The following is a 23240-nucleotide window of genomic DNA, read 5'->3' on the forward strand; positions in this document are numbered from 1 at the left end:
GGGTGAGGATGAATAGAATCACTTCCCACACAGCTTGGTAATTTCATGTGAGACTCTTCTCTCAAAGGGCCTGATGGTGATCAAATCTTGATGGAGGCAGCCATGCCATAGGAAAGGGGAATTTGTTGAGACACAGGAGATCTGTCCATCTCTTCTCAAGAATCGCCTTTGCCAGTGTTTCAGCCAGCTCGGATATTTTTGCCCCTTCTCATGTCTTTATAACATTGGCTATATATATGGTCCCATGTTGCAATCTTCTTTCAACACCAACTGCATTTCCCTCTCAAAGGTGCTGTTGCACCTGAACCACTGAGATTTGAAGGTGTTTTTGAATGCCACCTCTGAGCAAGCTCTTTGGAGACTTGTTCAAAATGCTGCTTATCTCAAATAAATTGGAGTCCTTAAGGCCATAAAGATCAAATCCCTACAGATCAAATCTGGTATAGCTTATGTGAAAAGAGTGTGAAGGTTGCAAGCAGAGCGGGCATCAGGATTGGTGGGGCGCAATGTGGAGCATTCCCACACACACACACACACACACACATCCCGTGGGCCCCCAATAACCAGACAGCTGCCGCGACTGCAGCCACGGCAAGACGAGCATGAGGTGTGACACCTGGAAATGGTGACACAGTGATGTCACTGCCAACTGCTTCCAGGGGTCCCATTTAGGGGCAGTCGGGTGCAGCAGCGGGTGGGAGGACCCAGCCCCACAAGCTTCCAGACTGCTGAGATCCTGGCTGCAGCCATGAGGAATCTGCAGGCTGCACTGGAACAGGGTCAGATTTTGGCCTTTGCTGTCTCTGGTTTTGCACAGCCTTGAGTTCTGCTAAGAAACCATTCCTGCATCTTCTCCTTTTCATCAGGGGCTCTTCTCTCTCCTCAAGGAGAGGGTTGTCAACACTTCACAGTGTGTTTTGTTCCAGTTGTCACTCTCTCTGTCTAGCCAGCTTGCCATTCATACTCATTGCATGCCCTTTCTTTCTCTAATAGAGATAACATTCTCAGGGAAGAGGGGAGGGGAAGAAGAAGGAGACCCTAAAAATCTGTAGCCAATGTGCAGTACAACATAGGAAAAATAGATATCTCATAACAACCCCAAGCAGGACCTTGGAGAGGGGTATAAAGGGGGTAATTTGTACCCCAGGGTCAGAAAGGGGGCCCATGAACCAAAGGAGGGGGCCCAGAAAGTTCCTGCAATCTTGCATTTTCCAATCTCACCCAAACTTGTTGCCTGCACAAGATGCTGGTGGCACAACCATGGGCATGCAGTGGCAACAAGCCATACCCACCAGGCCCAGGAATGCATCCATCACACAGGAGGCAACAGCCATGGGCCATTGGAATGATGAAGAATGGTTGGTGCATCTGATAGCAATAGCATCTGGTTTTGATAGCAATAGCATTTGAGTAGCATTTGATAGCATTTGAATAGTTGGTCTTGGCAAGAACAGCACTATTATAGAGACTCTGGTAACAATAATTGATGTTAGTAAAGCACTTCTAATTATCCCGGGACGTTTCCCAGTTTTATCTTATGTTTTCTGGCCATCCCTTTTTAGCTGTTTCTCGAGCCTGAAATGAAACCCTCAACTTTGGGATCCATCTAAGGGCGCAATCCTAGGTTGCCTTTGGGCCAGCACAAGTCCCTTGCACCAGCCCAGGAGGCTCGCAAATGTGCAGTAAAGCAGGTTTGCACCTCCTTGAGAGTCAACCGGGCCAGCACAAGAATGCGCGCTGGCCCGTGGAGGATGGCACTAACAGGGAGCCTTGTGTCGGCTGAATGGGGGGGGCGTGGAGGAGGCAGGAGGGAGGCATTCCGGGGTGGGGCGAGGGTGGGCTGAGGGTGGTCCCAGGGGTGGGCAGGCAGTGGGAGGTGGGGATGGAACCCAGCAGAGCAGCTGCAAGCTACTCTGCTCTCCTCGGACTTATTGCACCTCCAGAGGTGGCGCAAGTCCGAGGAGACCCATTGGGGCTGCAGTGGCTTATCCGGGGATAAGGGGAAGAGTTTCTCCTTACATCTGGCTGAGCCATTTTGGGGCCCTGTCTTGTGCTGGATACAGTGTAGGCCTCCTGGCCTGCCCATTCCAGCACAAGATAGGGTTACGCTGTTACTCACATGTAAGTGGTTCAGGATTGCAGCCTTAGATTCCCCCACTTTTCTCCTATCCTTTCCCAAAGGCCCCAAATGGGTATATCAAGGATGATCCCTATTTGAAGGCTACTTTTATATGTTGTCCTATCATTGCAAGGTCCTAATCCTGATAGCATCATGCCAGTTTTCGGAATTAACCAACAACTGTATCCACTGTAGTGCCTGCCTATCACTACTGTAAATGGGGCAAATTTTAGCTTTGCCGTTCAAAAGATCTGGTATCATATTGAGGGCATGTCCCTAGGCTGCCACTTGATACATCATAACACACATGCAGTGAAACAGCATTGGTGAAAGACTTGATGTTCTCCTAGTTATACGGAAGCAGCAGCTAAAAAAACAGAGAAAGGAGAATGTGTAAGAAGAGGGAACTCATTTGTTTGTTTGTTTGTTTGTTTGTTTGTTTGTTTGTTTGTTTGTTTGTTTGTTTGTTTGTTTGTTTGTTTGTTTGAGTGTTATCCTATAGTAATTTTTACAATATTGTTCTATTCATACAGAAACCTTCATTCTCCAGCTGTTACAGTGTCTTATCCTTCACAGTGTTATCCTTCACAGTGCGGTCGCCTGGCCGCACACCTTATGCCTTTCAAGCTTTCTGCAGACAGCAGCAAATCAAGGCAGGAAGGATCAAATTATCCAGTTGTGGACCTCCCATTATGTTTGATGGGGCAAGTGCCCCAGGCGCGAGCCTCTAGGACCCCATGGAAGTCTCTCTGAGGCTCCCAACAGGGTCAGAAACTGTACTTCTGGTTTATCGGAAGCACAGTTTATAGCGTCGTGGAAGCATTAGGACACTTCCCTGACGCAGGCTCAGGTCACTCAAAGCTCCGTGAGCCTCAGATGAGCAGGGGAGGCAGATTTCCTTGTGGGGGGTGGTGACAGCCCTCAGGGCAGTGCCTTCGCAAACCTTTGCTGCAGGGCTAGGGAGGTCCACCACTGAAGTTATCACTCTTGCAGACTTGCTTTCACATTCCTTCTGCCCTCTCACCTCAGCTTGAAGGCGACACCTCTTTCACACAGAGGGTTATCGCAACTTGTCAGCTACTTCCAATCTCCCGTTCAGGCACGATCAAGCTGATGTGGTTCTACTTTGTTTGGGCAGGCAGTAGCTCAAACCTCTGGCCTACCTCCTGCACTTTATAGGAGGAAATTTGGTTTTCATCCACAGAAGACAATTGAGTAAAAAAAAAATTGAACTCCCAGCTTGTGTCTTGGTCTTATAACTTATAAGCAAAGCACAGCACTGTGAACAAAAATCCTGAGACATGGGCAAGACTAAAACAAACAAAATATTTTGATCTAACCTAAAAAATTATGACCATGAATGTCATCAATGTTCCTATTTGGCATTTTACTAATCCAGCTGGATAATACATACCTCTCCTGAAATATTATTTTGTAAATATGCTATACATGGAAGGACTTGAGAGAGATGGAGAAATAAAGCTTTAAAAAGTCATCTGCTATTGAGCACCCACAATGCTTTCCTGCCTTTCAGTCTCAAGATAGCAGCTCTCATCTCCTTGTTTCTCATTGTGTAAATAACAGGGTTGAGGAAGGGAGTCACTGTGGTGTAGAAAACAGCCACCACCCCACCCAGTGGGTCCTGGACCCCTGGTCTAAAATAAGTAAAAAAGAGTGGAACATAACATATCATGACCACAATGACATGGGATGTGCAAGTGGAAAAGGCACGCCGGCGTCCGTCGGCACTGTCAATCCTCAAGACTGCGGAGACAATGTACACGTAGGAAGTCAGCATCAGAAAGACACAAGTGAGTGCCACAACACCAACGTCAATCAAGGTCACCATCTTGTTGAGCGACGTATCTGCACAAGCAAGCTTCAGCAGGGGTGGGATGTCACAAAAGATATAGCTCACCTCATTCTCTTGCCCGTAGGGCAAGCGGAAAATCAGAGCTGTCTCCATGGCTGAGTGCAAACAACCACCAACCCAAGTGCCCAGAGCAAGACCGAGACACGACTTGAGGTTCATGATGGTGCCATAGTGCAGTGGCCGGCAGATGGCCAAGAAGCGGTCATAAGCCATCACGTTAAAGATGAAGCACTCCGTGCAGCCCACAAAGTGATAGAAGAAGAGTTGAAGGACGCATCCCCCAAAGGAAATAATCCCACCGCCTTCCCAAAACCCAGCAATCACCTTGGGCACCACCACAGTGGAAATGGCAATATCCAAGATGGACATGTGGCAAAGGAACCAGTACATGGGCTTGTGTAACTGTGGTTCAAATACAACTGCACAGAGCACCAAGAGATTACTTAGGAGGGTCAGCAAGTAGATGCACACAAAGAAGAAACACAAGGGGCCATGTAACTCTGGAGGGTACGGAATCCCCAAGAGGACAAAATAAAGGGGTACTGTTTGATTTTCACATCCCATTCTAAAAATTCAGGCAAGGCTTATTTCTGCAATGTTCAGAAAGAGAGTCCAAGCAAAAACACCGTTGGCAGCAACAGTGAAGCATCTCAATACCAGGCCAATATTCTGGCCATAGGCTGTGTGTTCAGGATGGTATTGTGCGGGGAGAACCCATGTTTACTAAAGATCTCCACACTGGCGTTCTCTTAGAAGCAGGAGTCATCTCTGGATGAGGGTGTAGCAGTCCAAAACTTCATTCACAGATTTAGATGGAATAAATCAGTGCTTAGTCCCAGGCGACATTTTCATTATCAGGGTGTAGGTCAGGTACAAGTGAGGACGAACTACAAAAAGAGAGAACTTAACATCAGTCTCGGTTCGTACAGTTACTCCACTGAGTAACTAAGAGCTACCCTTCCCTTCAACATTCATGCATGCCCCTGGAATTAAGAGGAAAGGTATTTCATGTTGGAGAACTTTCGGGAAGACTTGAGTGACCCTTCCTTGCATTTAAACACTTTCATAAAAAACATAAAACTTCCTTGCATGAAAAACACTTAAGTAGCTGAGACTGGGGAGCCACACTCTTTCTTTCAGTTCCCTGCAAGAACCTACCTTGCCTCCAAATCTGTTCAGCACCAATGCAGTTCTGCCTTGCAGTGGGCAAAGCCTCAGTCACAGGGAAGTATCTATACTGCTTCTTCATCTCCATGCAGGGAGTTAGGACTCTAGAGAAATTCCAGCTACCCATCCTAATGGAACCCAGTAGTGGAGTCCCCAAGAGCACTGCATCCGTTGTTTTGATCAGTTAATGAACTGCCTATGAAGAGTAACAGAATGGATTGTGGACAGCCTTTTCTGAAGATGAGTTTGGCTGAAATCCTATATGCACTTTCCTGGGAGTAAGCCCCATTGAGCATAATGGAACTTACTTCTGAGTAGGCACGCACAGGGCTGTGCTGTAGGTCAACCATAAGGCTTTATGGTGTTTCATCAAGCCCGTTATATATCACGCTTATCAGGATCTCTAATGTGTGTGGCCTTTGGCACGATTTCCACCAAAATCATCAAGCGACTTTGAACTCAAGAAGGCAATGACCCCAGTAGGGCCAAGGGGCTGACACACCACAGACCACTCCGTTCTTCAATTCATTCCTCTCACCGGCTCCATTTCAAGGAGCTGCAAAGACTGATGGAAAACTGCAATGGAAACCAGATGAATCAATGTAGAGTTTCCCTGAAGTATGTTCTTCAAAGCTAAATCAAGCAATACGCCTACCTGAATCTGCTTCCTGAAATGTGGTGCTTTAGACCCGGGATTGGAGATCAAGGCGGAGAAGGGGTTTAGATTTTGGCACGAACTGTTCCTTTCCTGGTCCCAATCTGCACTCTTCTCTGCCCTCGTCACCACCCCATTCTGCCCACCCCTGCTCCATTCCGCCCACTCCTCACCTGCCTCTCACCTCCTGCACATGCTCACCGATGCCAACAGGCTTCCATCGTCCTCTGGAACACTGAGTTGGCTGCTTGATGCTTGGAGGCCACCAGCACATCACCTTTTGCAACCACCAGAAAGCACCTTAGACCTTAGGCCAGTGACTTTCAACCTTTTTCATCTCCTGGCACACTGAGAAGGTACTAAAATGGTCAAGGCACACCACCAGGTTTTTGACAACTGACAAGGCACACCATGCTGCCAGTGGGGGCTCACATCTCCCATTAGCCCTATTGATAAATGATCTTTCCCCAAATTCCTGTGGCACACCTGTGGACCACTCACGGCACACCAGTGCGCCATGGCACAGTGGTTGAAAATGGCTGCCTTAGGCCATCAGAACAATGCCGGAAACACAGGATTGAGCCCTGAGATTTACAACTGAACACCTACAGTTTTTTTTAATCTTCTTCTTCTCATGTGTGGACACAGCAGAAGTGGGACAGGGAGAAAGGAAGAGTGTAAGGCAGGGGTGTCCAAAGTTTTTGGCAGGAGGGCCACATCAGCTCTCTGACACTGTGTTGGGGGCCGGGGGAAAAAAGAATTAATTTACATATAAAACTTGAATAAATTTACATAAGTTTACATAAATGAATATATTAAAGATGAACTTATATGAATGAATGAAGGTCTTGCAATAGCTCAATGCCTATAAAAGGCCTTGTACAAAGCAAAGCTGGCCTTTCCTTTGCTGCTGCTGCTGCGTCACAAATATGAAAGAGCAAGCAGTGGAGGGAGCTCTCATCCCACAGCTCACATGAGAGGTCAAACAGTCGCCCTCATGCTGAGAGAAGTTGTGTTGGGCCAGTGGGGGCTTCAACAAATCTCCAGAGGGCCAGAGGCTCATTGGAGACTGGGGGGCTCCCTGAGGGCCGCATTGAGAGACCTCGAGGGCCGCAAGTGGCCCCCGGGCCGGGGTTTGGGCACCCCTGGTGTAAGGAAAGACATTCTCTTTGTCACCACATATAGGGGAAGAAATCTCAGCAAGGGTAATGCCTGATAAAGAAATTAAAAAGTGACCCTCCCCCTGGCATGCCTTCTCCCTGCCCTCTCCCTGCTGTCCCTCTGCCTCTCCCCACCCCGAAAGGCCTCCTCCACACCTCTCTCCACGCCCCCACCTACCTGTCTGCATGACCACCAAGCAGCAGAGCTCTGGTGCTTCACCAGAGGATCACCAGCACTAGGGCCCGCAAAGCACATTGTGCCAAGAGTTGGCATGCCAAGAGTCGGGTTGGGCCCTCAGGAGGGACCCACAGTGGGTCAAAACATTGGTGTTCCTATCGGGGAGGCAAAATGCTATGTTTTGCAGCTAACCGAATGCTTTAACAGCTGCAACTGACTCTGCAGGTGAAGGGGAGGGGTCACTTTACACCAGTGTTTGGGCGACCGCACAACTTAGTGTTTCTGTCTCCTTTCCAGGAATACCAGGGGGTCTAATCTGCAGGTTCGAAATCCGTGCATAAAGAAAACCCACCTGCATATTATAATGCATTGTTTGGCCGCCTGCATGAGATGCCAGAGAGCATCTCCAAGACAGAGCAGTCAGTGCTGGCCTGGACGTACCCATGATCTGGCTCTGCGGCAGATAACTTCATATATTTGTAAGGAACACACTAGGATTCTGCACTGTGGATGTCAGCCTTCATCAACAGTTCAGCACTATTAATCAGCTGAAGTCTTCATCATAGCTTTCCTCTGTTCCAGGAAAACCGTAATCATTCCTACTGGTGTCATAAGAACATAAGAACAGCCCTGCTGAATCAGGCCACAGGCCCATCTAGTCCAGCTTCCTGCACCTCATAGCGGCCCACCAAAAGCCCCATGGAGCACACCAGGCAACAAGAAACCTGCATCCTGGTGCCCTCCCTTGCATCTGACATAGCCCATTTCTAAAATCAGGAGGTTGCACATACACATCATGGCTTGTAACCCGTATTGTGTGTATGCAAGAAACCTGATATGCTCCAAAAACCCAAAGTTAACAAGGAGACAACCTGCCTCCCCATGGCTTTCTTCAGAGCTGCTTTCACTTCCTTGTTCTGTAGCATGTAGATGAGTGGGTTGAGCGTGGGGGTAACTATGTTGCCAAAGATCAACCCCATTTCTCTGACCTTTATATTATTAGATTATGGATCTATGATTATAATGGATCTTGAGCTGCTGTTGTGTCTAATCAGGCCATAGGCCCATCTAGTCCAGCTTCCTGTATCTCACAGCGGCCCACCAAATGCCCCAGGGAGCACACCAGATAACAAGAGACCTCATCCTGGTTCCCTCATTTGCATCTGGCCTTCTGACATAGCCCATTTCTAAAATCAGGAGGTTGTGCATACACATCACGGCTTGTACCCTGTAATGGATTTTTCCTCCAGAAACTTGTCCAATCCCTTTTTAAAGGCATCCAGGCCAGATGCCGTCACCACATCCTGTGGAAAGGAGTTCCACAGACCAACCAGAGGCAAAGAAGGAAGGCCCATAGCCAAGGAGACAGACCAGGGACAGACTGTACTTGCTCCCAGTGTGGAAGGGATTGTCACTCCCGAATCGGCCTTTTCAGCCACACTAGACGCTGTTCCAGAACTACCTTTCAGAGCGCGATACCATAGGCTTTCGAGATGAAGGTTGCCAACAACAGCCCATTTCTAAAATCAGGAGGTTGCACATACACATCATGGCTTGTAACCCGTAATGGATTTTTCCTCCAGAAATTTGTCCAATCCCCTTTTAAAGGCATCTCAGCCAGATGCCATCACCACATCCTGTGGCAAGGAGTTCCACAGACCAACCACACCCTGAATAAAGAAATATTTTATTTTGTCTGTTCTAACTCTCCCAACACTCAATTTTAGTGGCTGTCCCTTGGTTCTGGTGATCTGTGAGAGTGTAAAGAGCATCTCTCTATCCACTCTATCCTTCCCGTGCATAATTTTGTATGTCTCAATCATGTCCCCCCTCACGCGCCTCTTTTCTAGGCTGAAGAGGCCCAAACCTCATAAGGAAGAGCCTTTCCTCATAAGGAAGGTGCCCCAGCCCAGTAATCATCTTAGTCGCTCTCTTTTGCACCTTTTCCATTTCCACTATGTCCTTTTTGAGATGTGGTGATGAGAACTGGATGCAATACACCAGGTGTGGCCTTACAATCGATTTGTACACTTTTTGTACCATCAGAATAATACCACCAAACACATTAAGTCTGATGCCAATGGAACTTAGAAAAAATGTTAGGCTGCAAGAGGGTTATGTAGTGGAATAGCAGAAGATCTGGTGAGGAGGTAGAATGTGGTGTCTGCAGTGGCCCCTTTAAGAATTAAGGCCTGGGCTTTGAGCAAAGGGTGTGCTGCACAGCTGCAGCCACTGAAGGCAATAAGGCTCTCAGGCATAAAAGCACCTGCTGAAGGGAGAGTACGGTGTGGGTAACAGATGGAGGAAAGCTTGAGGAAGGACAGACTGGATTAATGGACTAAGGAATTGATGGCTAATGGACTGCTGATGGACTGATTGGTGAATGGACTTTGGAGACTGCTGGAACAGACTGCTGGAGACACTGGAGTCTGGTGTGTGGCTGCTGTGCCCAACACCTGCTGAGGACCAAGGGGCTGCTGGCAGGAGAAAGGACCTCTGCAGGTTGAACAGGTGAGCTACCCTGGAGGTGGGGTCCAGCAGGACTGCAAGGCAGAACCAGGGTCATTCTTGGGTAAAAAAGGGGTGCTAATTAGCTAAATGTGGGCATAATTCTCCAGGCAGAGCTTGGATTGGGATTTGGCAGAACAGGTTAACATTAAAATACTCACAACATGATCAAAGAAAATATAATGGAAACAGATATATTTATTATTGGACTCAAAGTGGATGATGAATAATAAACCAAAATATTTATTTCAGTTGTGTGTATGCAAGAAATCTGATATGCTTTAAGAACCCAAAGTTAACTAGGAGACCACCTGACTCCCCATGACTTTCTTCAGAGCTGCTTTCACTTCCTTGTTCCGTAGCGTGTAGATGAGCGGGTTGAGCATGGGGGTAACTATGTTGCCAAAGATCTGCACTGGGGTAACTAGAACCCCACTCAGTGACGGCTGGGTATAAATCAAAGCACAGGGTCCGAAGAAGAAGGTGACCACCAGCAGGTGTGACGCGCAGGTAGAGGCTGCCTTGTGCCTCCCCTCTCTCGAGTTCATCTGCACAATACAATAAAATATATGGACGTAAGACAAAAGGATGAGAAGGAAGCAGGTCATTCCTATTACGCCAACATTGTTGAAACTCGCAGCTTCAACAGTGGCCGTATCGACACATGCCAGCTTGATCACTGGAAAAATATCACAGAAGAAGTAGTTCACTTTGTTGGGGCCACAGTAAGGAAGTGTGAAAGTGAGACTGGTGAGAACGATGCCTTGAATGGAACCACTAGTCCACGTGCCGATGGCCAAGATGGTGCACTTCTTCCAGTTCATAATGACCATATACCTCAACGGGTGACAAATGGCAACGTGCCGATCGTAAGCCATGACAGTGTACAGAAGGCATTCAGAACATCCCATGAAGTGGTAGAAGAAGACTTGAGACATACAGCCCCCTAGGGAAATAGTTCTGGTCTGGGCCAAAAAGTTGGCCAACATCTTTGGTGTGCTGACAGAAGAGAAGCCAATGTCCAGGACGGCGAGGTTGCAAAGGAAGAAGTACATGGGGGTATGGAGGCGAAAGTCTAATAAAATGGCTGTTATAATCATCACGTTTCCCAACAACGTGCAAAGGTAGAAAACTAGAAAGACCACGAAAAGGATATTCTCCAGGCCTTCAGTGTTGGGGATTCCAAGGAGTATGAAATGAGTCACCACGGAGTGATTCTCCTGGTTGGATCCATTTCTACAGCAAGAGAAAAGAATTGAATGCTCTTTCTCCCCTCCTACTCTTTATCCTCAAATGCATAATAAATTGGTGGCAATAGGTTCACCAAACAACAGGCTGAATTCCAAAATGCTTCTGGAGAATTAGCTGCCATTGAGTTAGGTGTGTCCAGTGAAATTTTATACTTTTCTTTTATTGACTGCTAGACTAATAGGTCCATGCCATGTCACACTCTTTTTTGAATCATCCCACAATTTTAAAAGGGTTTTTTAAAAAAATAAAATAACGTATGTGCAACCTCTGTTCAAGAAATACAAAACCTAATGGCCCATAGCAGACAGAAAAGCAGACAGATCCAATATAAATCTCCCCACCCACCAATGCACCCAGTAATGTCGCTAGGAGGGTGAGGGCCGCATTGGGTGATGCACATGGGAGGGGGGTTTGCACCACTCCTAGCCTAAGTTTTTAAAATCTTGGTATTTTCAAATAATACCATCATGTTATATATCATGCAATGTGTGATTCCGTGTGGAATGCAAGGAGACAAATTGTGTTGCAATATCTCTATTTTATCAAAAGTTATAGGCAAAAAACCACCAGGGGAGGGGCAGTGGTATATCACCACACCCACCGCCCAGGACGTCACCCTTCTCACTGCATGGGAGGAGGTCCACCATGGCGCACTGGCCTCCTGTACTGGGTGACGGAAACCTTAGTGACGCTACTGAATACATCCATGCCAACAGGATGGGCGCTACATCCCATGGGGGTGTTTCAAGCCACTAAAGGTAAGGGAACATTTGCCCCCTTGTCCCAGGTTAAGCCCTCACTGCTCAGCTGGGTCTACTCCGACCTGCACCAACTTCTGTGCTGGCACAAATCTAAGTAAAACGCAAAGTGAAGGCTGATTCCAGCTGGGAAGGGGAAAGGATATTGGTGACACTGCTGCCAATGATAGCGCCCCATTTCAGGCCTCTATCCACCCTTCTTCCCACTCTGGGCTCAGTCCCATTCCCTCCTCATTCCTTCCACCTCTTGCCCACCACCCACCCAGCTCAGCTGACTTACTGGTGCCTGGTGAGGCCACTTGCCTCTTGTGATGCTGGCCAGGGCGCATTGTATAGCATGTCACCTTTAGCATCAACCAGAAAGTACACTGCACCCTAAGAACACAAGTTCCACTGGCAGAGTGGGCCAATAGGATGGGGTCTCATGGTGGCGATAACCATAAATCACCATCTCTCGATATATATTTTTATTTTATTGCCAGCCATTTCCCCCTTCTCTCCCCTCTCCCCTTTGGACTCACCTGCAACGTGCCTTGAGATTTTCAGAGTACATCTTCACTGAGCGCAGCGGAGATATGCACTACAACTTACGCTCTCTTGAAGACAAATCAGATATTTAGAAGCTCTTCATAAAGTTGTGCACCACTCTTTCTGCCACAGAGCCCACCACCCTGGTGGCTTCATTCCTTCTTCGCCGTCTTCTTTCTCACATTCTGAAATTTCAGCCACTTTTAAAATGCTTCACATCCACAAGGGACCGGATTCCGGAGCGTCCCTGGAGTAGATTGAGCAATGGAGTGAAAAGCTTGCACCGTTTGAGGTAGCAGATGTTGATTATTCTGGCACTGACTTCTGACTTCCAGTCCCCAGCCTATGCAACCTGGGAGTTGCATCTGCCCAGGTGCTTCCTTTGCTGGATCAGCTCACATCACTGTGTCTCTTTTTCACAAGGCACTTAAGAATAGTGAGCATCACTCCATTTGATGGAGTTTTATTGTTCTGTTCTTGGATTGTTTTAATATTAGATACATTAAAGTGACTAAGTTTACATTAAAGTTGAACTAAGTCTGCAACGGTCTCGCATTGTCTGACATTTTTCATGGTACTGTATACCACTAGGGCCTAGGAGAGGGGGGTAAAGGGGGTGATTTGTACCCAGGGCCAGGGTCAAAAAGGGGGCCCAGGAGCCAAAGGAGGGGCCCCAAAATTTCCTGGGATCTGACATTTTCCCATCTACTCAGATTTGTTGCCCACACAGGATGCTGGGGACACTAACATGAGCATGTGACTGCAGCTACTGGTATGCTATATATGCTGGGCTGAGGAATGCATACATGTCACTCCCTAACATAGTGTCAAATCTGGGAGGAACTGGCCTGCTACGGTAGCTCTTTGGCTTGTGGATCTGCTTAGTATGAAGGAGTGTGGAGGAGCTCAGGGACACACAGGACACTTTCCATTCTAGTGTGAGCCTAAATATGATGATTCTAATGTTCTGCATGATTTTCTATATTTAAAAGATCTGAGAGAGGCTTAGGAGTGTGTTTCGTTTTCCAAATTATCTAGCTGCTGATGCACTGGTGGGTAGACCTGGGCTCCAAAAACTTTTCCAGTCGTCTCCACTCTCCTGCCACCCTGTTTCACCCTTCCCTACCCCCATTCTGCTGGCCTATCACCACCCTCCCATGCTCTGTTTCACCCCTCGCCCTTTGCAAAGGGGCTCCAAAAATTTGTACCCCCCCCCCTTTATAAAATTTGTCTCAGAGACTCTGTCCAAGAGCATTGGTTCTTTAAGCAAAGCAGGTTCTTTAAGGAAAGAAAATTTAAAAAAAAAAAAAAGCAAACTTTCTTGAACATGTTGCCTTAAGTGAATGTCTAGGGAAAAAAAGATAAATAATTACAAGAAAAAGCTCTGCAATGATGCTTCCTTTCAATGATGAGCTCCTTGTTTATGTACTGCAACTGCTGCTCTTCCTTGGAGGGATGGTTCAGCTGGGTGCAAAAATTACTGTATTGACAAGACAAGATCTAATTAACCTCTTTAGGAAACAAACACACATGTCCCTTCTATGATCAGAATGGCCCTAGAGGGGAAGAAGGGGCTGAATTAATGGTTAAAATGGGTTGTGTTTTCTTTCTTAGCAGACAATTAAACCAAAATTCTTGTAAAGGAAGCAGTGTGTCACTAGGGTTAGCCTCCTGATGCAGGAGACCAGTGTGTCACACCCATGATGGACCTCCTTCCATAGAGTGGGCTTGGGCGGTGGCACTGCACTGGTGTAGCTAGTGGGAGGCAGGGCACTAGGTTTTACAGGGAGCCTCACCAAAGAGTGCAATGGCCCCTCCCCTTGGGAGCCATTTCGGTGTAGGGGGAAATGGAGGCAAATGGCTCCCAAGGGGAGGGGCCACTTGCATGCTGCGGGGAGGCTCCCTGCAAAACTTAGTGCCCTGCCCCCCCTCTAGCTATGCCAGTGGGTGGTGGGCATGGTGATACACCATTGCCCTGCCCCACTGGTTTTTTGGCTATAACTTTTGATCGAATATGGATATTTCAACGTGGCTTGTTTCAGTGCATTCTGCATGAAATTACACATTGAATGATATATAACAGGATGGTATTATTCTAAATTATCAAGATTTTTAAAAATTTGACCAGTAGCAGTGTCACCCCCTGTGTGTGTCTCCCAATGCTGCCCGCACCACCTAGCAACACCACTGAAGGGATGTGTTTCTTTTCCAAAAGAAATGCAATTTTCGAAGAGCTGCTTAGAACTAGAGTGCGTGTGGTCCTTCACTAGCTGTCTCATACCTTCAGAAATATAGATGGTGGTTCATCTTTCTTCTGACTGGAGACAATGACCTTTTCAGAGAGCTCAAAGCGGTGTGAGGGACACCTTGTGGCCTAGTGTGGACTCCTTTACACTCCTGTTGCTCATTTCTGAGGAAGGTCAAAGCCACATATGATGTGTGAACATGGAAGCTGAAGCTTCCTGTAGATCAGTGTTCCTCCCAGGAGCACAGTTTAAATGTACTCCTAGAAGCCCTGGGGCTCCCTGAGACCCCTTTAGGGGCTCCATAAGCACACACACTGACCATAAGAACAGCCCCACTGGATCAGGCCATAGGCCCATCTAGTCCAGCTTCCTGTATCTCACAGCAGCCCACCTAATGCCCCAGGGAGCACACCAGATAACAAGAGACCTCATCCTGGTGCCCTCCCTTGCATCTGGCCTTCTGACATAGCCCATTTCTAAAATCAGGAGGTTGCGCATACACATCATGGCTTGTACCCCGTAACGGATTTTTCCTCCAGAAACCTGTCCAATCCCCTTTTAAAGGCGTCTAGGCTAGACGCCAGCACCACATCCTGCAGCAAGGAGTTCCACAGACCGACCACACGCTGAGTAAAGAAATATTTTCTTTTGTCTGTCCTAACCCGCCCAACACTCACCAACATCTGTTTGGTGCTATGCCACTCTGCACATGCATTAGAACTCTGGGGCTCCCCGAGACTTCATGAAAGTTCCAGTAGGGCTCCCCGAGATTCTGTTTTGGAATGTAAATGGCTTCAGAGACCAAGACTGCAATCCTAACCACATTTTTCTGAGAGTAAGCCCCATTGAACGAAATAGAGCTTACTTCTGAGTAGACCTGGTTAGGACTGTGCCCCAAAACATTTAAGAACCATTGCTAGAGGTCATTTGCCTTCAACTGATGTGCCATGCAGAAAAAAAGGTAAACACAAAGTTGAACTTTTTTATGCTTCAGCAACAGAAAACAATGAAGAGATACTGCTGGGAATATTGAGGCTTGTCATATTTTACTGAAGTTGGCAACAGACAAAAAATGTAAATGCAATGCAAAATTCATACAAATGTTAACTGCAACTCAAGAGTTAATGAAAAGAGCAGTGGAAGGATGACATTTCAAAAACTAGCAGGGTTGGCCACATTTATTTAACATCAAAAATAGGCTAAGTAGCAGTCAAAGCATAAATGTAACTCAGGTCTTAGCCAGAGAAATTTCAAGCTGGACACAAGTTAGAAGGAGAAATTGGGGTTGGAAGGAAATCACTGAGATTAGGAGAGTCAAATTGTGAAGATTTTACTGTGGAGGCCATCCTTACCTAACCAAGTCAAGTGTCTAGAGCAGCCACGTAAAGGATTTCAACATTGACTCTACTTGTTATTCCCAAGATCGTGTATATATGTATACATTTTTACCCTCGCAACAACCCTACGAAGTAGGTTAAGCTGAGAGTCTGCTGAGCTTTGGGACTGAGCAGAGATTTGAACCGGGTTCCCCCTGGACTAGATCCAAGTCCAGCACTATAACAACTATACTGGCTCTCATATGAAAATGCCCTTCCCTTTCCCACTGCTTCAGGGCCCAATCCTATCTAATTTTCCAGTGCTGGTGCAGCTGTACCAGTGGGGTGTGCACTGTGTCCTGTGGTGGAGGGGAAGTCACTGGGGCCTTCTGAAGGTATTGGAACATGTGTTCCCTCACCGCATTGTGGCTACACCGGAGCTGAAAAGTTGGATAGGATTGGGCCCTCAGTTGCTTAGGAGTAATGAAGGAGCTCATGACGGTTTTAGGACTCAATCCTATCCAACTTTCCAGTGCTGATGCAGCTGTGCCAATGGGGTGTGCACTGAGGCAGAGATCATGAAAGCCTGCTCCGGGGAAGGGAAGCTTTGTTCCCTTACCTTGGGGCTGCATAGGCACTGGAAGGTTGGATAGGATTGGGCCCTAAGTCTGAAAGTAAAGATGGCTTCTCTCTCACCCTGAAAACTGCTCAGCTTTAGTTCCAAATTTACCAGATTTGGAATACAGTAAAAAACGTGTTATCATACCAGGCCACCTGGAAATGAAAATATGGGGAGAATGTTCTGGTTCCTAGTGCTTTGCCTATCTTCCAAAAACAGCATCTAGCCCTTTCTCATCTTTCTGAATGCTGCCTGAACCTCCTTGTTCCGCAGTGTGTAGATGATCGGGTTCAACATGGGGGTGACTACATTGCAGAAGATCTGAATTGGCGTGGCTAAGACATCACTCAGAGATGGCTGGGTATAGAGGAGGGCACATGGGCCAAAGAAGAAGCAAACTACCGTCAGATGCGATGCACAAGTAGAGGCTGCCTTGCGCCGGCTCTCTGCCGAGCGCATCCTCAGCACTGAGATGGCAATTCTGATGTAGGAAGTGAGAATGAGGCAGAAGCAAGCCATGGGCACCACGCCGATGTTGGTGAAGCTCACGGTCTCAATGATGTAGGTGTCGGCACATGCCAACTTGACCACTGGGAAAATGTCACACAAGAAATAGTCCACCTCGTTGGTCCCACAGTAAGGCAGAGTGAAAGTCAGACTGGTCAAGATGGTGGCATGGAATGAACTGGTGAACCATGTGCCAAAAGCCAGAAGGGCACACACTCTGCGGTTCATGATGACAGTATACCTCAACGGGTGGCAGATGGCAGCATAACGATCGTAGGCCATGACTGTGTACAGGAGGCACTCAGTGCTGCCCAGAAAGTGGTAGAAGAAGACCTGGCACATGCAGCCCCCCAAGGAAATGGTTCTGCTCCCTGCCCAGAGATTAGCCAGGAATTTTGGCGTGCTGATGGAGGAGAAGCCAAGATCCACCACAGAGAGATTGCAGAGGAACCAGTACATCGGTGTATGAAGGCGAGCATCAGAGATGATTGCAGATAGGATAAGGATATTACCAGTTAAAGTGACAAGATAGAAGGATAAAAAGACGGCAAAGAGAATATCGTGGATACCTTCAGTGTGGGGGATTCCCAGGAGAATAAATTCCAGGATCACTGTGTGGTTTGGCATTTCAAATCCAGTGCACTGCTGAGAGGTACACATAAGAGAACAAAATCTTTACAGCTTAAATAAAAAATGAAGATCATAGCATCATAGAATCACAGAGTTGGAATGATTCAACATTAGATCCACTCATTCCCTTGTGGGTAATCTAAAAGTAAGCATAAGTTAATAACTTATTGTCGTTCTAGGAGAACATGTAGGACTCCCTGTTGCTGACCTCAACACACGCCGGATGCTAGAGAACCTCCTCAGTGAGTGTAGCAATAGGTGACTGTTGTAAAGCAAAACACTTCCAATAATTTCTTCCATAGCCACAGGTCCACTTACCACGTGGCTCAGTCCCACCAGGTGCATTTTCCCTCTAAGGCAGTGTTTTTCAACCAGTGGTATGCATATCACCAGTGAAACTTCAGATTGTGTCTGGTGGTACTTGCGGGACCCCTGAACACCTGCCATCCAGCAGCGAGAGGGTAACGTGGCGCAAGAAACCATGGTAGGAGGTAGGTTTGCTGGGCATAGCTCCAAAGCATGCTTTTCCAAGCTGATAAAAGCCCTCCTACCCACCCTGAGCCTCTTATCGGTGTTTCTCACATTGTGTCTTCCCTCACAACTCAGAAGTAACTGGCGAGGATGTCATTGCCAGTTATTTGCAGTGGTACTTTGAATAGGTGGTTCATGTGAAGTTGTACGATGGAAGACAAACTTTGAGAACCATTGCTCTGAGGTACAACAAGCTTTCTCCAGAATCTGGTGGTAGCACCAAACCTATGGAATGCCCTTCCTGTTGTGACACCCCCAAAAGTTCCCAGTGAAGCAGCAATTTTGGCATGTAACTATGTGCAACATACACCATGGAAATCATTTCAGAATCACTTTTGTGAAGGTAAATCTTTCACTGAAAGAGACTCAGCACATCACATCCCAGAACTGAAGAGTCCTGATTCAGTTCCTCTGTCTTTCATGAGATCAACAAATGGACTTGAATGCCTTGGCACCCCCAGGAGTAAAACAGGAAGAACAGCAACCTATCCCAAAGGTGTAGGGATCCCACACCTTTGTAAGGTGTGCTTCCCATACAGATTTAATACTTTGCAAACCAAAATTTCCATAGAAATGATAGCTGTAGGGGCAGCAGCAATGGGTGCTGTAATAAGGGTGGGGAGATGCAAAAACCACCTTACAGCAGAGAGAGGACAGACCCAAAGAGGAGGTCAAAAAGCATGTTTTCTTACATTGTTTTGTGTAGATTAGAGGGAGTTACTGCATGGTGGGATTTCTCTTAGTCTTCATGCTTGTTCCTCTTGGTGATGGTGAGTCACATCCACTCAACCCAAGACCCTAATCCTGTAAATTGAGAACAAAACTCAGCCTGATGAGCCACTCCCTTTCTTACAGTTCCCCACAAGAACCTACATTGCCTTCAAATCGGTTCAGCACTGATGCAGATCTTCTGCCTTGCAGTCTGAGAAAGTCTTAAGGACCTCAATCATGGGTAAGCATCTATATACCTTCTTCATCTCTTGGCAGGGAATTGGGACTCTAGAGAAATTCCAGCTACCTCATTCCATGGTGGAACCCAGTGGTGGAATCCCCAAGAGCATTGCATCAGTTGTTGTGATTGGTTAATGAATTGTCTATGAAGAGTTAAATAATGTACTGCAGGATAACCTTTCCTGAAGATAAGTTGGGCTGAAATCCTACACACATTTTCCTGGGAGTAAGCCCCATTGAGCGTAATGGCATTACCCCCATTGAGCATAATGGCATTACTTCTGAGTAGACATGCATATAGGAGTTAAATAAAGTACTGCAGGGTAACCTTTCCTGAAGATGGGCTGAAATCCTACACACACTTTCCTGGGAGTAAGCCCCACTGAACATAATGAAATCTACTTCTGAGTAGACATGTATAACGCTATACTGTAGCTTAACCGAAAGGGGTTGATTTGGGCCAGGAAACAGGAAGAGGACTTTTGGCCAGCACAGTACAGGCTATAAATGTGCTGCAAGCAGAAAAAGATCATGTGCCTACCAACCACATGAACTTGACCACAGCAACTAAAGGCGCAATCCTGACCTGGGCTTGGGCCTGTGCAAGTCCCTTGCGCCAGCCCAGGAGGGTTGCAAATGTGCTGTAAGGTACGTTTTCACCTCCTTAGCAGTCAGCTAGGCTGGTGTACAGAGGCGTGCCGGCCTGTGGAGGCTGGAAAAGGCCTCCACGTTGACGGAGGTACTGAGCCTTGCTTCGGTCCAGCTTGGCCGATGCATTTATCTGAGGTAGGTGGGGAAGAGGCGGGTGGGAGGCGTTCCTGGGTGGGTGGTGGGTGGGTGAGTGGGAGGCTGCTATTCCAGAGCAGATGGAATAGCTCGGCTTCAGCTTGTCAGCTGCTTCAAGGTCGCACGGTGCCGGTGGCCTCGAACTGGCGACCTTGTGGATGTTATTTTTCAGGCAAAGGAGGCTCTACCCTCTAGACCGGGGTGCCCAAACCCCGGCCGAGGAGCCACTTGCGGCCCTCAGGGACTCACAAACTGGCCCACAGGGAGCCCCCAGTCTCCAATGAGCATCTGGCCCTCTGGAGACTTGCTGGAGCCCATGCTGGTGCAACTGCTCTCAGTGTGAAGATGACTGTTTGACCTCTCCCATGAGCTGTGGGACAAGGGTTCCCTCCAATGCTTGCTGTTGATGCAGCAGTGGCAGTGAAGGAAAGGCTAGCCTTGCTTTGTGCAAGGATTTTTATAGGCCTTGAGCTATTGCAAGACCTTCATTCATTTATACAAGTTCCATCTCTAATATATTCATTTATGTAAATTTATTCAAATTTGAAATGTAAATTAATTTGGCCCCCCCCCGACACAGTGTCAGAGAGATGATGTGGCCCTCCTGCCAAAAAGTTTGGACACCCCTGCTCTAGACCAGACCTCCTGCCCTAGTGCTGTTATTTTGCATAGCTCTGAATTCAAACACTCCAGCTCAGAAGTCAAAGCAGAAAGCAGGCTTGGATCCTTCTCCAACCACACAGCCCTTCCCCCTTTCCAGCGTCCCATCTTCCCACCTCTTCAGGGCAAAGCACCATCTCTCTCTCTGGGAGCCCTGCCCTGCCCAGCAGCTCTGTACCCTGTGTTTTCAGCTCTGTATTTTCAACGGCAGTTGAACTACGTGCTATGCGACCCACCTGAAATTGACTTGCGACCCACCTAGTGGGTCCCAACGCACTGTTTGAGGAATGCGTTAAGGAATTTGCAGTTGTACCATTTGCTAATGAAGAGGGCATGTATCCCATCTTACATCTTGGGGAGCACTGGGAGAAGGGAATTTTAAGCATGGCGCAAAGGGCCGGCAAGAGGGGCCCATTTGGAATCATTTTGGTGCACTCCATGTTCACAGCCAAGGTCCGTAGAATCTTAGAGAATGGACAATGGAAAGCAATCAAAATGTGTGCTTAAAAACCACATGTGAGATCATGGACCAACTGGATCTAAGCACTTTTTGATATTAAAATGCATACACGTAAGCTTACAAGTAGACAACAAAATGTGTAGTTTACCAGGGACAAGTAAATAGTTACAGAACTGCCTGACTTAGTGACTGTGAAATGATTGAGTAAATAAGCAAATTAAAACAAATTAAAAAAAAAAAAATCAGCAAGCTTTCTTGAGCACGTTGCCTTAAGTGAAGGTCTAGAAAAAAAATAGATACATAATTAATACAGTGTTTATCCTCACAACAACCCTGTGAAGTAGGTTACACTGAGAGACTGCTGAGCTTTGGGACTGAGCAGAGATTTGAGCCTGGTTCTTCTTGAACTAGATCCAGGTGGAATGAGGGCTTGCTCCACTGCTTCCTGTTTCATGTCTGTGATGCAGCAAGGAAAGGAAAGGATGCTGAAAGGAAAGGCCAGCCTTGCTTTGTGCAAGGCCTTTTATAGACCTTGAGCTATTGCAAGACCTTCATTCATTCATATAAGTTCCATTTCTAATATATTCATTTACGTAAATTTATTCACATTTGAAATGTAAATTAATTCTTTTCTTTCCCTGGTCCCTGACACAGTGTGAGAGAGATGATGTGGCTCTCCTGCCAAAAAGTTTGGACACCCCTGCTCAGGAGTAAAGAAGGACCCAATCCTATCTAGCTTTCCAGTGCTGATGCAGCTGTGGCAATGTGGGGTGCACAGGGACAAAGGTCATGGAAGCCACCTCAAGGTAAAGGGAGAAAGTTGGATAGGATTGGAACCTGAAAGGAAAGATGGCTTCTCTCTCACCCTGAAAACTGCTCAGCTTCAGTTCTAAGTTTACCAGATTTGGAATACAATAGAAAACATGTTAGAGCAATAGAATGTTCTAGTTCCTATTCCTTTGCTTCTCTTCCAAAGAAAAGCATCTAGCCCCTTCTCATCTTTCTGAAAGCTGCCTGAACCTCCTTGTTCCGCAGTGTGTAGATGATCGGATTCAACATGGGGGTGACCAAATAGCAGAAGATCTGAATTGGCATGGCTAAGACATCACTCAGAGATGGCTGAGTATAGAGGAGGGCACATGGGCCAAAGAAGAAGCAAACTACCGTCAGATGCGATGCACAAGTAGAGGCTGCCTTGCGCCGGCTCTCTGCCGAGCGCAACTTCAGCACTGAGATGGCAATTCTGATGTAGGAAGTGAGAATGAGGCAGAAGCAAGCCATGGGCACCACGCCGATGTTGGTGAAGCTCACGGTCTCAATGATGTAGGTGTCGGCACATGCCAACTTGACCACTGGGAAAATGTCACACAAGAAATAGTCCACCTCGTTGGTCCCACAGTAAGGCAGAGTGAAAGTCAGACTGGTCAAGATGGTGGCATGGAATGAACTGGTGAACCATGTGCCAAAAGCCAGAAGGGCACACACTCTGCGGTTCATGATGACAGTATACCTCAACAGGTGGCAGATGGCAGCATAACGATCGTAGGCCATGACTGTGTACAGGAGGCACTCAGTGCTGCCCAGAAAGTGGTAGAAGAAGACCTGGCACATGCAGCCCCCCAAGGAGATGGCTCTGCTCCCTGCCCAGAGATTAGCCAGGAATTTTGGCGTGCTGATGGAGGAGAAGCCAAGATCCACCACAGAGAGATTGCAGAGGAACCAGTACATGGGTGTATGAAGGCGAGCATCAGAGATGATTGCAGATAGGATGAGGATATTACCAGTTAAAGTGACAAGATAGAAGGATAAAAAGACGGCAAAGAGAATATCGTGGATACCTTCAGTGTGGGGGATTCCCAGGAGAATAAATTCCAGGATCACTGTGTGGTTTGGCATTTCAAATCCAGTGCACTGCTGAGAGGTACACATAAGAAAACAAAATCTCAACAACTTTTTTTAACAATGTAGATCATAGAGTCATAGAGCTGGAATGATTCAACATTAAGTCAACTCATTCCCTTGTGGGTCATCTAAGAGTAAGCACAAGTTAATAACTTATTCTTCATTGTAGGAGAACATGTAGGACTCCCTGTTGCTGACCTCAACACACGCGGGATGCTAGAGAACCTCCTCAGTGAATGTAGCAATAGGTAATTGCTGTAAAGCAGAACACTGTGCTTCCAATGATTTATTCAACAGTCATGGGTCCACTTGCCATGGGTCCCAGGTGCATTTTCCCTCTAAGGCAGTGTTTCTCAACCAGTGGTACGCGTATCACCAGTGGAACTTGAGGTGGTGTCTGGTGGTACTCGCATGTCCCCTGGACACCAGCCACCT

General features: G+C 47.2%; 4 protein-coding genes across 4 annotated transcripts; all 4 read right to left on the reverse strand.

Annotated features, from left to right (window-relative positions):
• Nucleotides 1–3611: 3611 nt before the first annotated feature.
• On the reverse strand, nucleotides 3612–4556 carry LOC136653658 (olfactory receptor 10G6-like). The gene has a single exon (XM_066630545.1). The coding sequence runs from the start codon at nucleotides 4554–4556 to the stop codon at nucleotides 3612–3614; it is 945 nt and encodes a 314-aa protein (XP_066486642.1).
• Nucleotides 4557–9959: 5403 nt separating this feature from the next.
• On the reverse strand, nucleotides 9960–12222 carry LOC136653659 (olfactory receptor 10D3-like). Its single transcript, XM_066630546.1, has 2 exons — nucleotides 12191–12222; nucleotides 9960–10896 (listed from the first exon to the last, which is right to left on the reverse strand). The coding sequence occupies exons 1-2, from the start codon at nucleotides 12220–12222 to the stop codon at nucleotides 9960–9962; spliced, it is 969 nt and encodes a 322-aa protein (XP_066486643.1).
• Nucleotides 12223–16600: 4378 nt separating this feature from the next.
• LOC136652006 (olfactory receptor 10D3-like) lies at nucleotides 16601–17512 on the reverse strand. The gene has a single exon (XM_066628808.1). The coding sequence runs from the start codon at nucleotides 17510–17512 to the stop codon at nucleotides 16601–16603; it is 912 nt and encodes a 303-aa protein (XP_066484905.1).
• A 4375-nt stretch (nucleotides 17513–21887) lies between these two features.
• LOC136653660 (olfactory receptor 10D3-like) lies at nucleotides 21888–22799 on the reverse strand. Its single transcript, XM_066630547.1, has one exon. It carries the CDS (start codon nucleotides 22797–22799, stop codon nucleotides 21888–21890), a length of 912 nt encoding a protein of 303 aa, XP_066486644.1.
• Nucleotides 22800–23240: the final 441 nt, after the last annotated feature.

The sequence above is a fragment of the Tiliqua scincoides genome, chromosome 5 (assembly GCF_035046505.1).
Source record: "Tiliqua scincoides isolate rTilSci1 chromosome 5, rTilSci1.hap2, whole genome shotgun sequence".
Classification (NCBI taxonomy): domain Eukaryota; kingdom Metazoa; phylum Chordata; class Lepidosauria; order Squamata; family Scincidae; genus Tiliqua; species Tiliqua scincoides.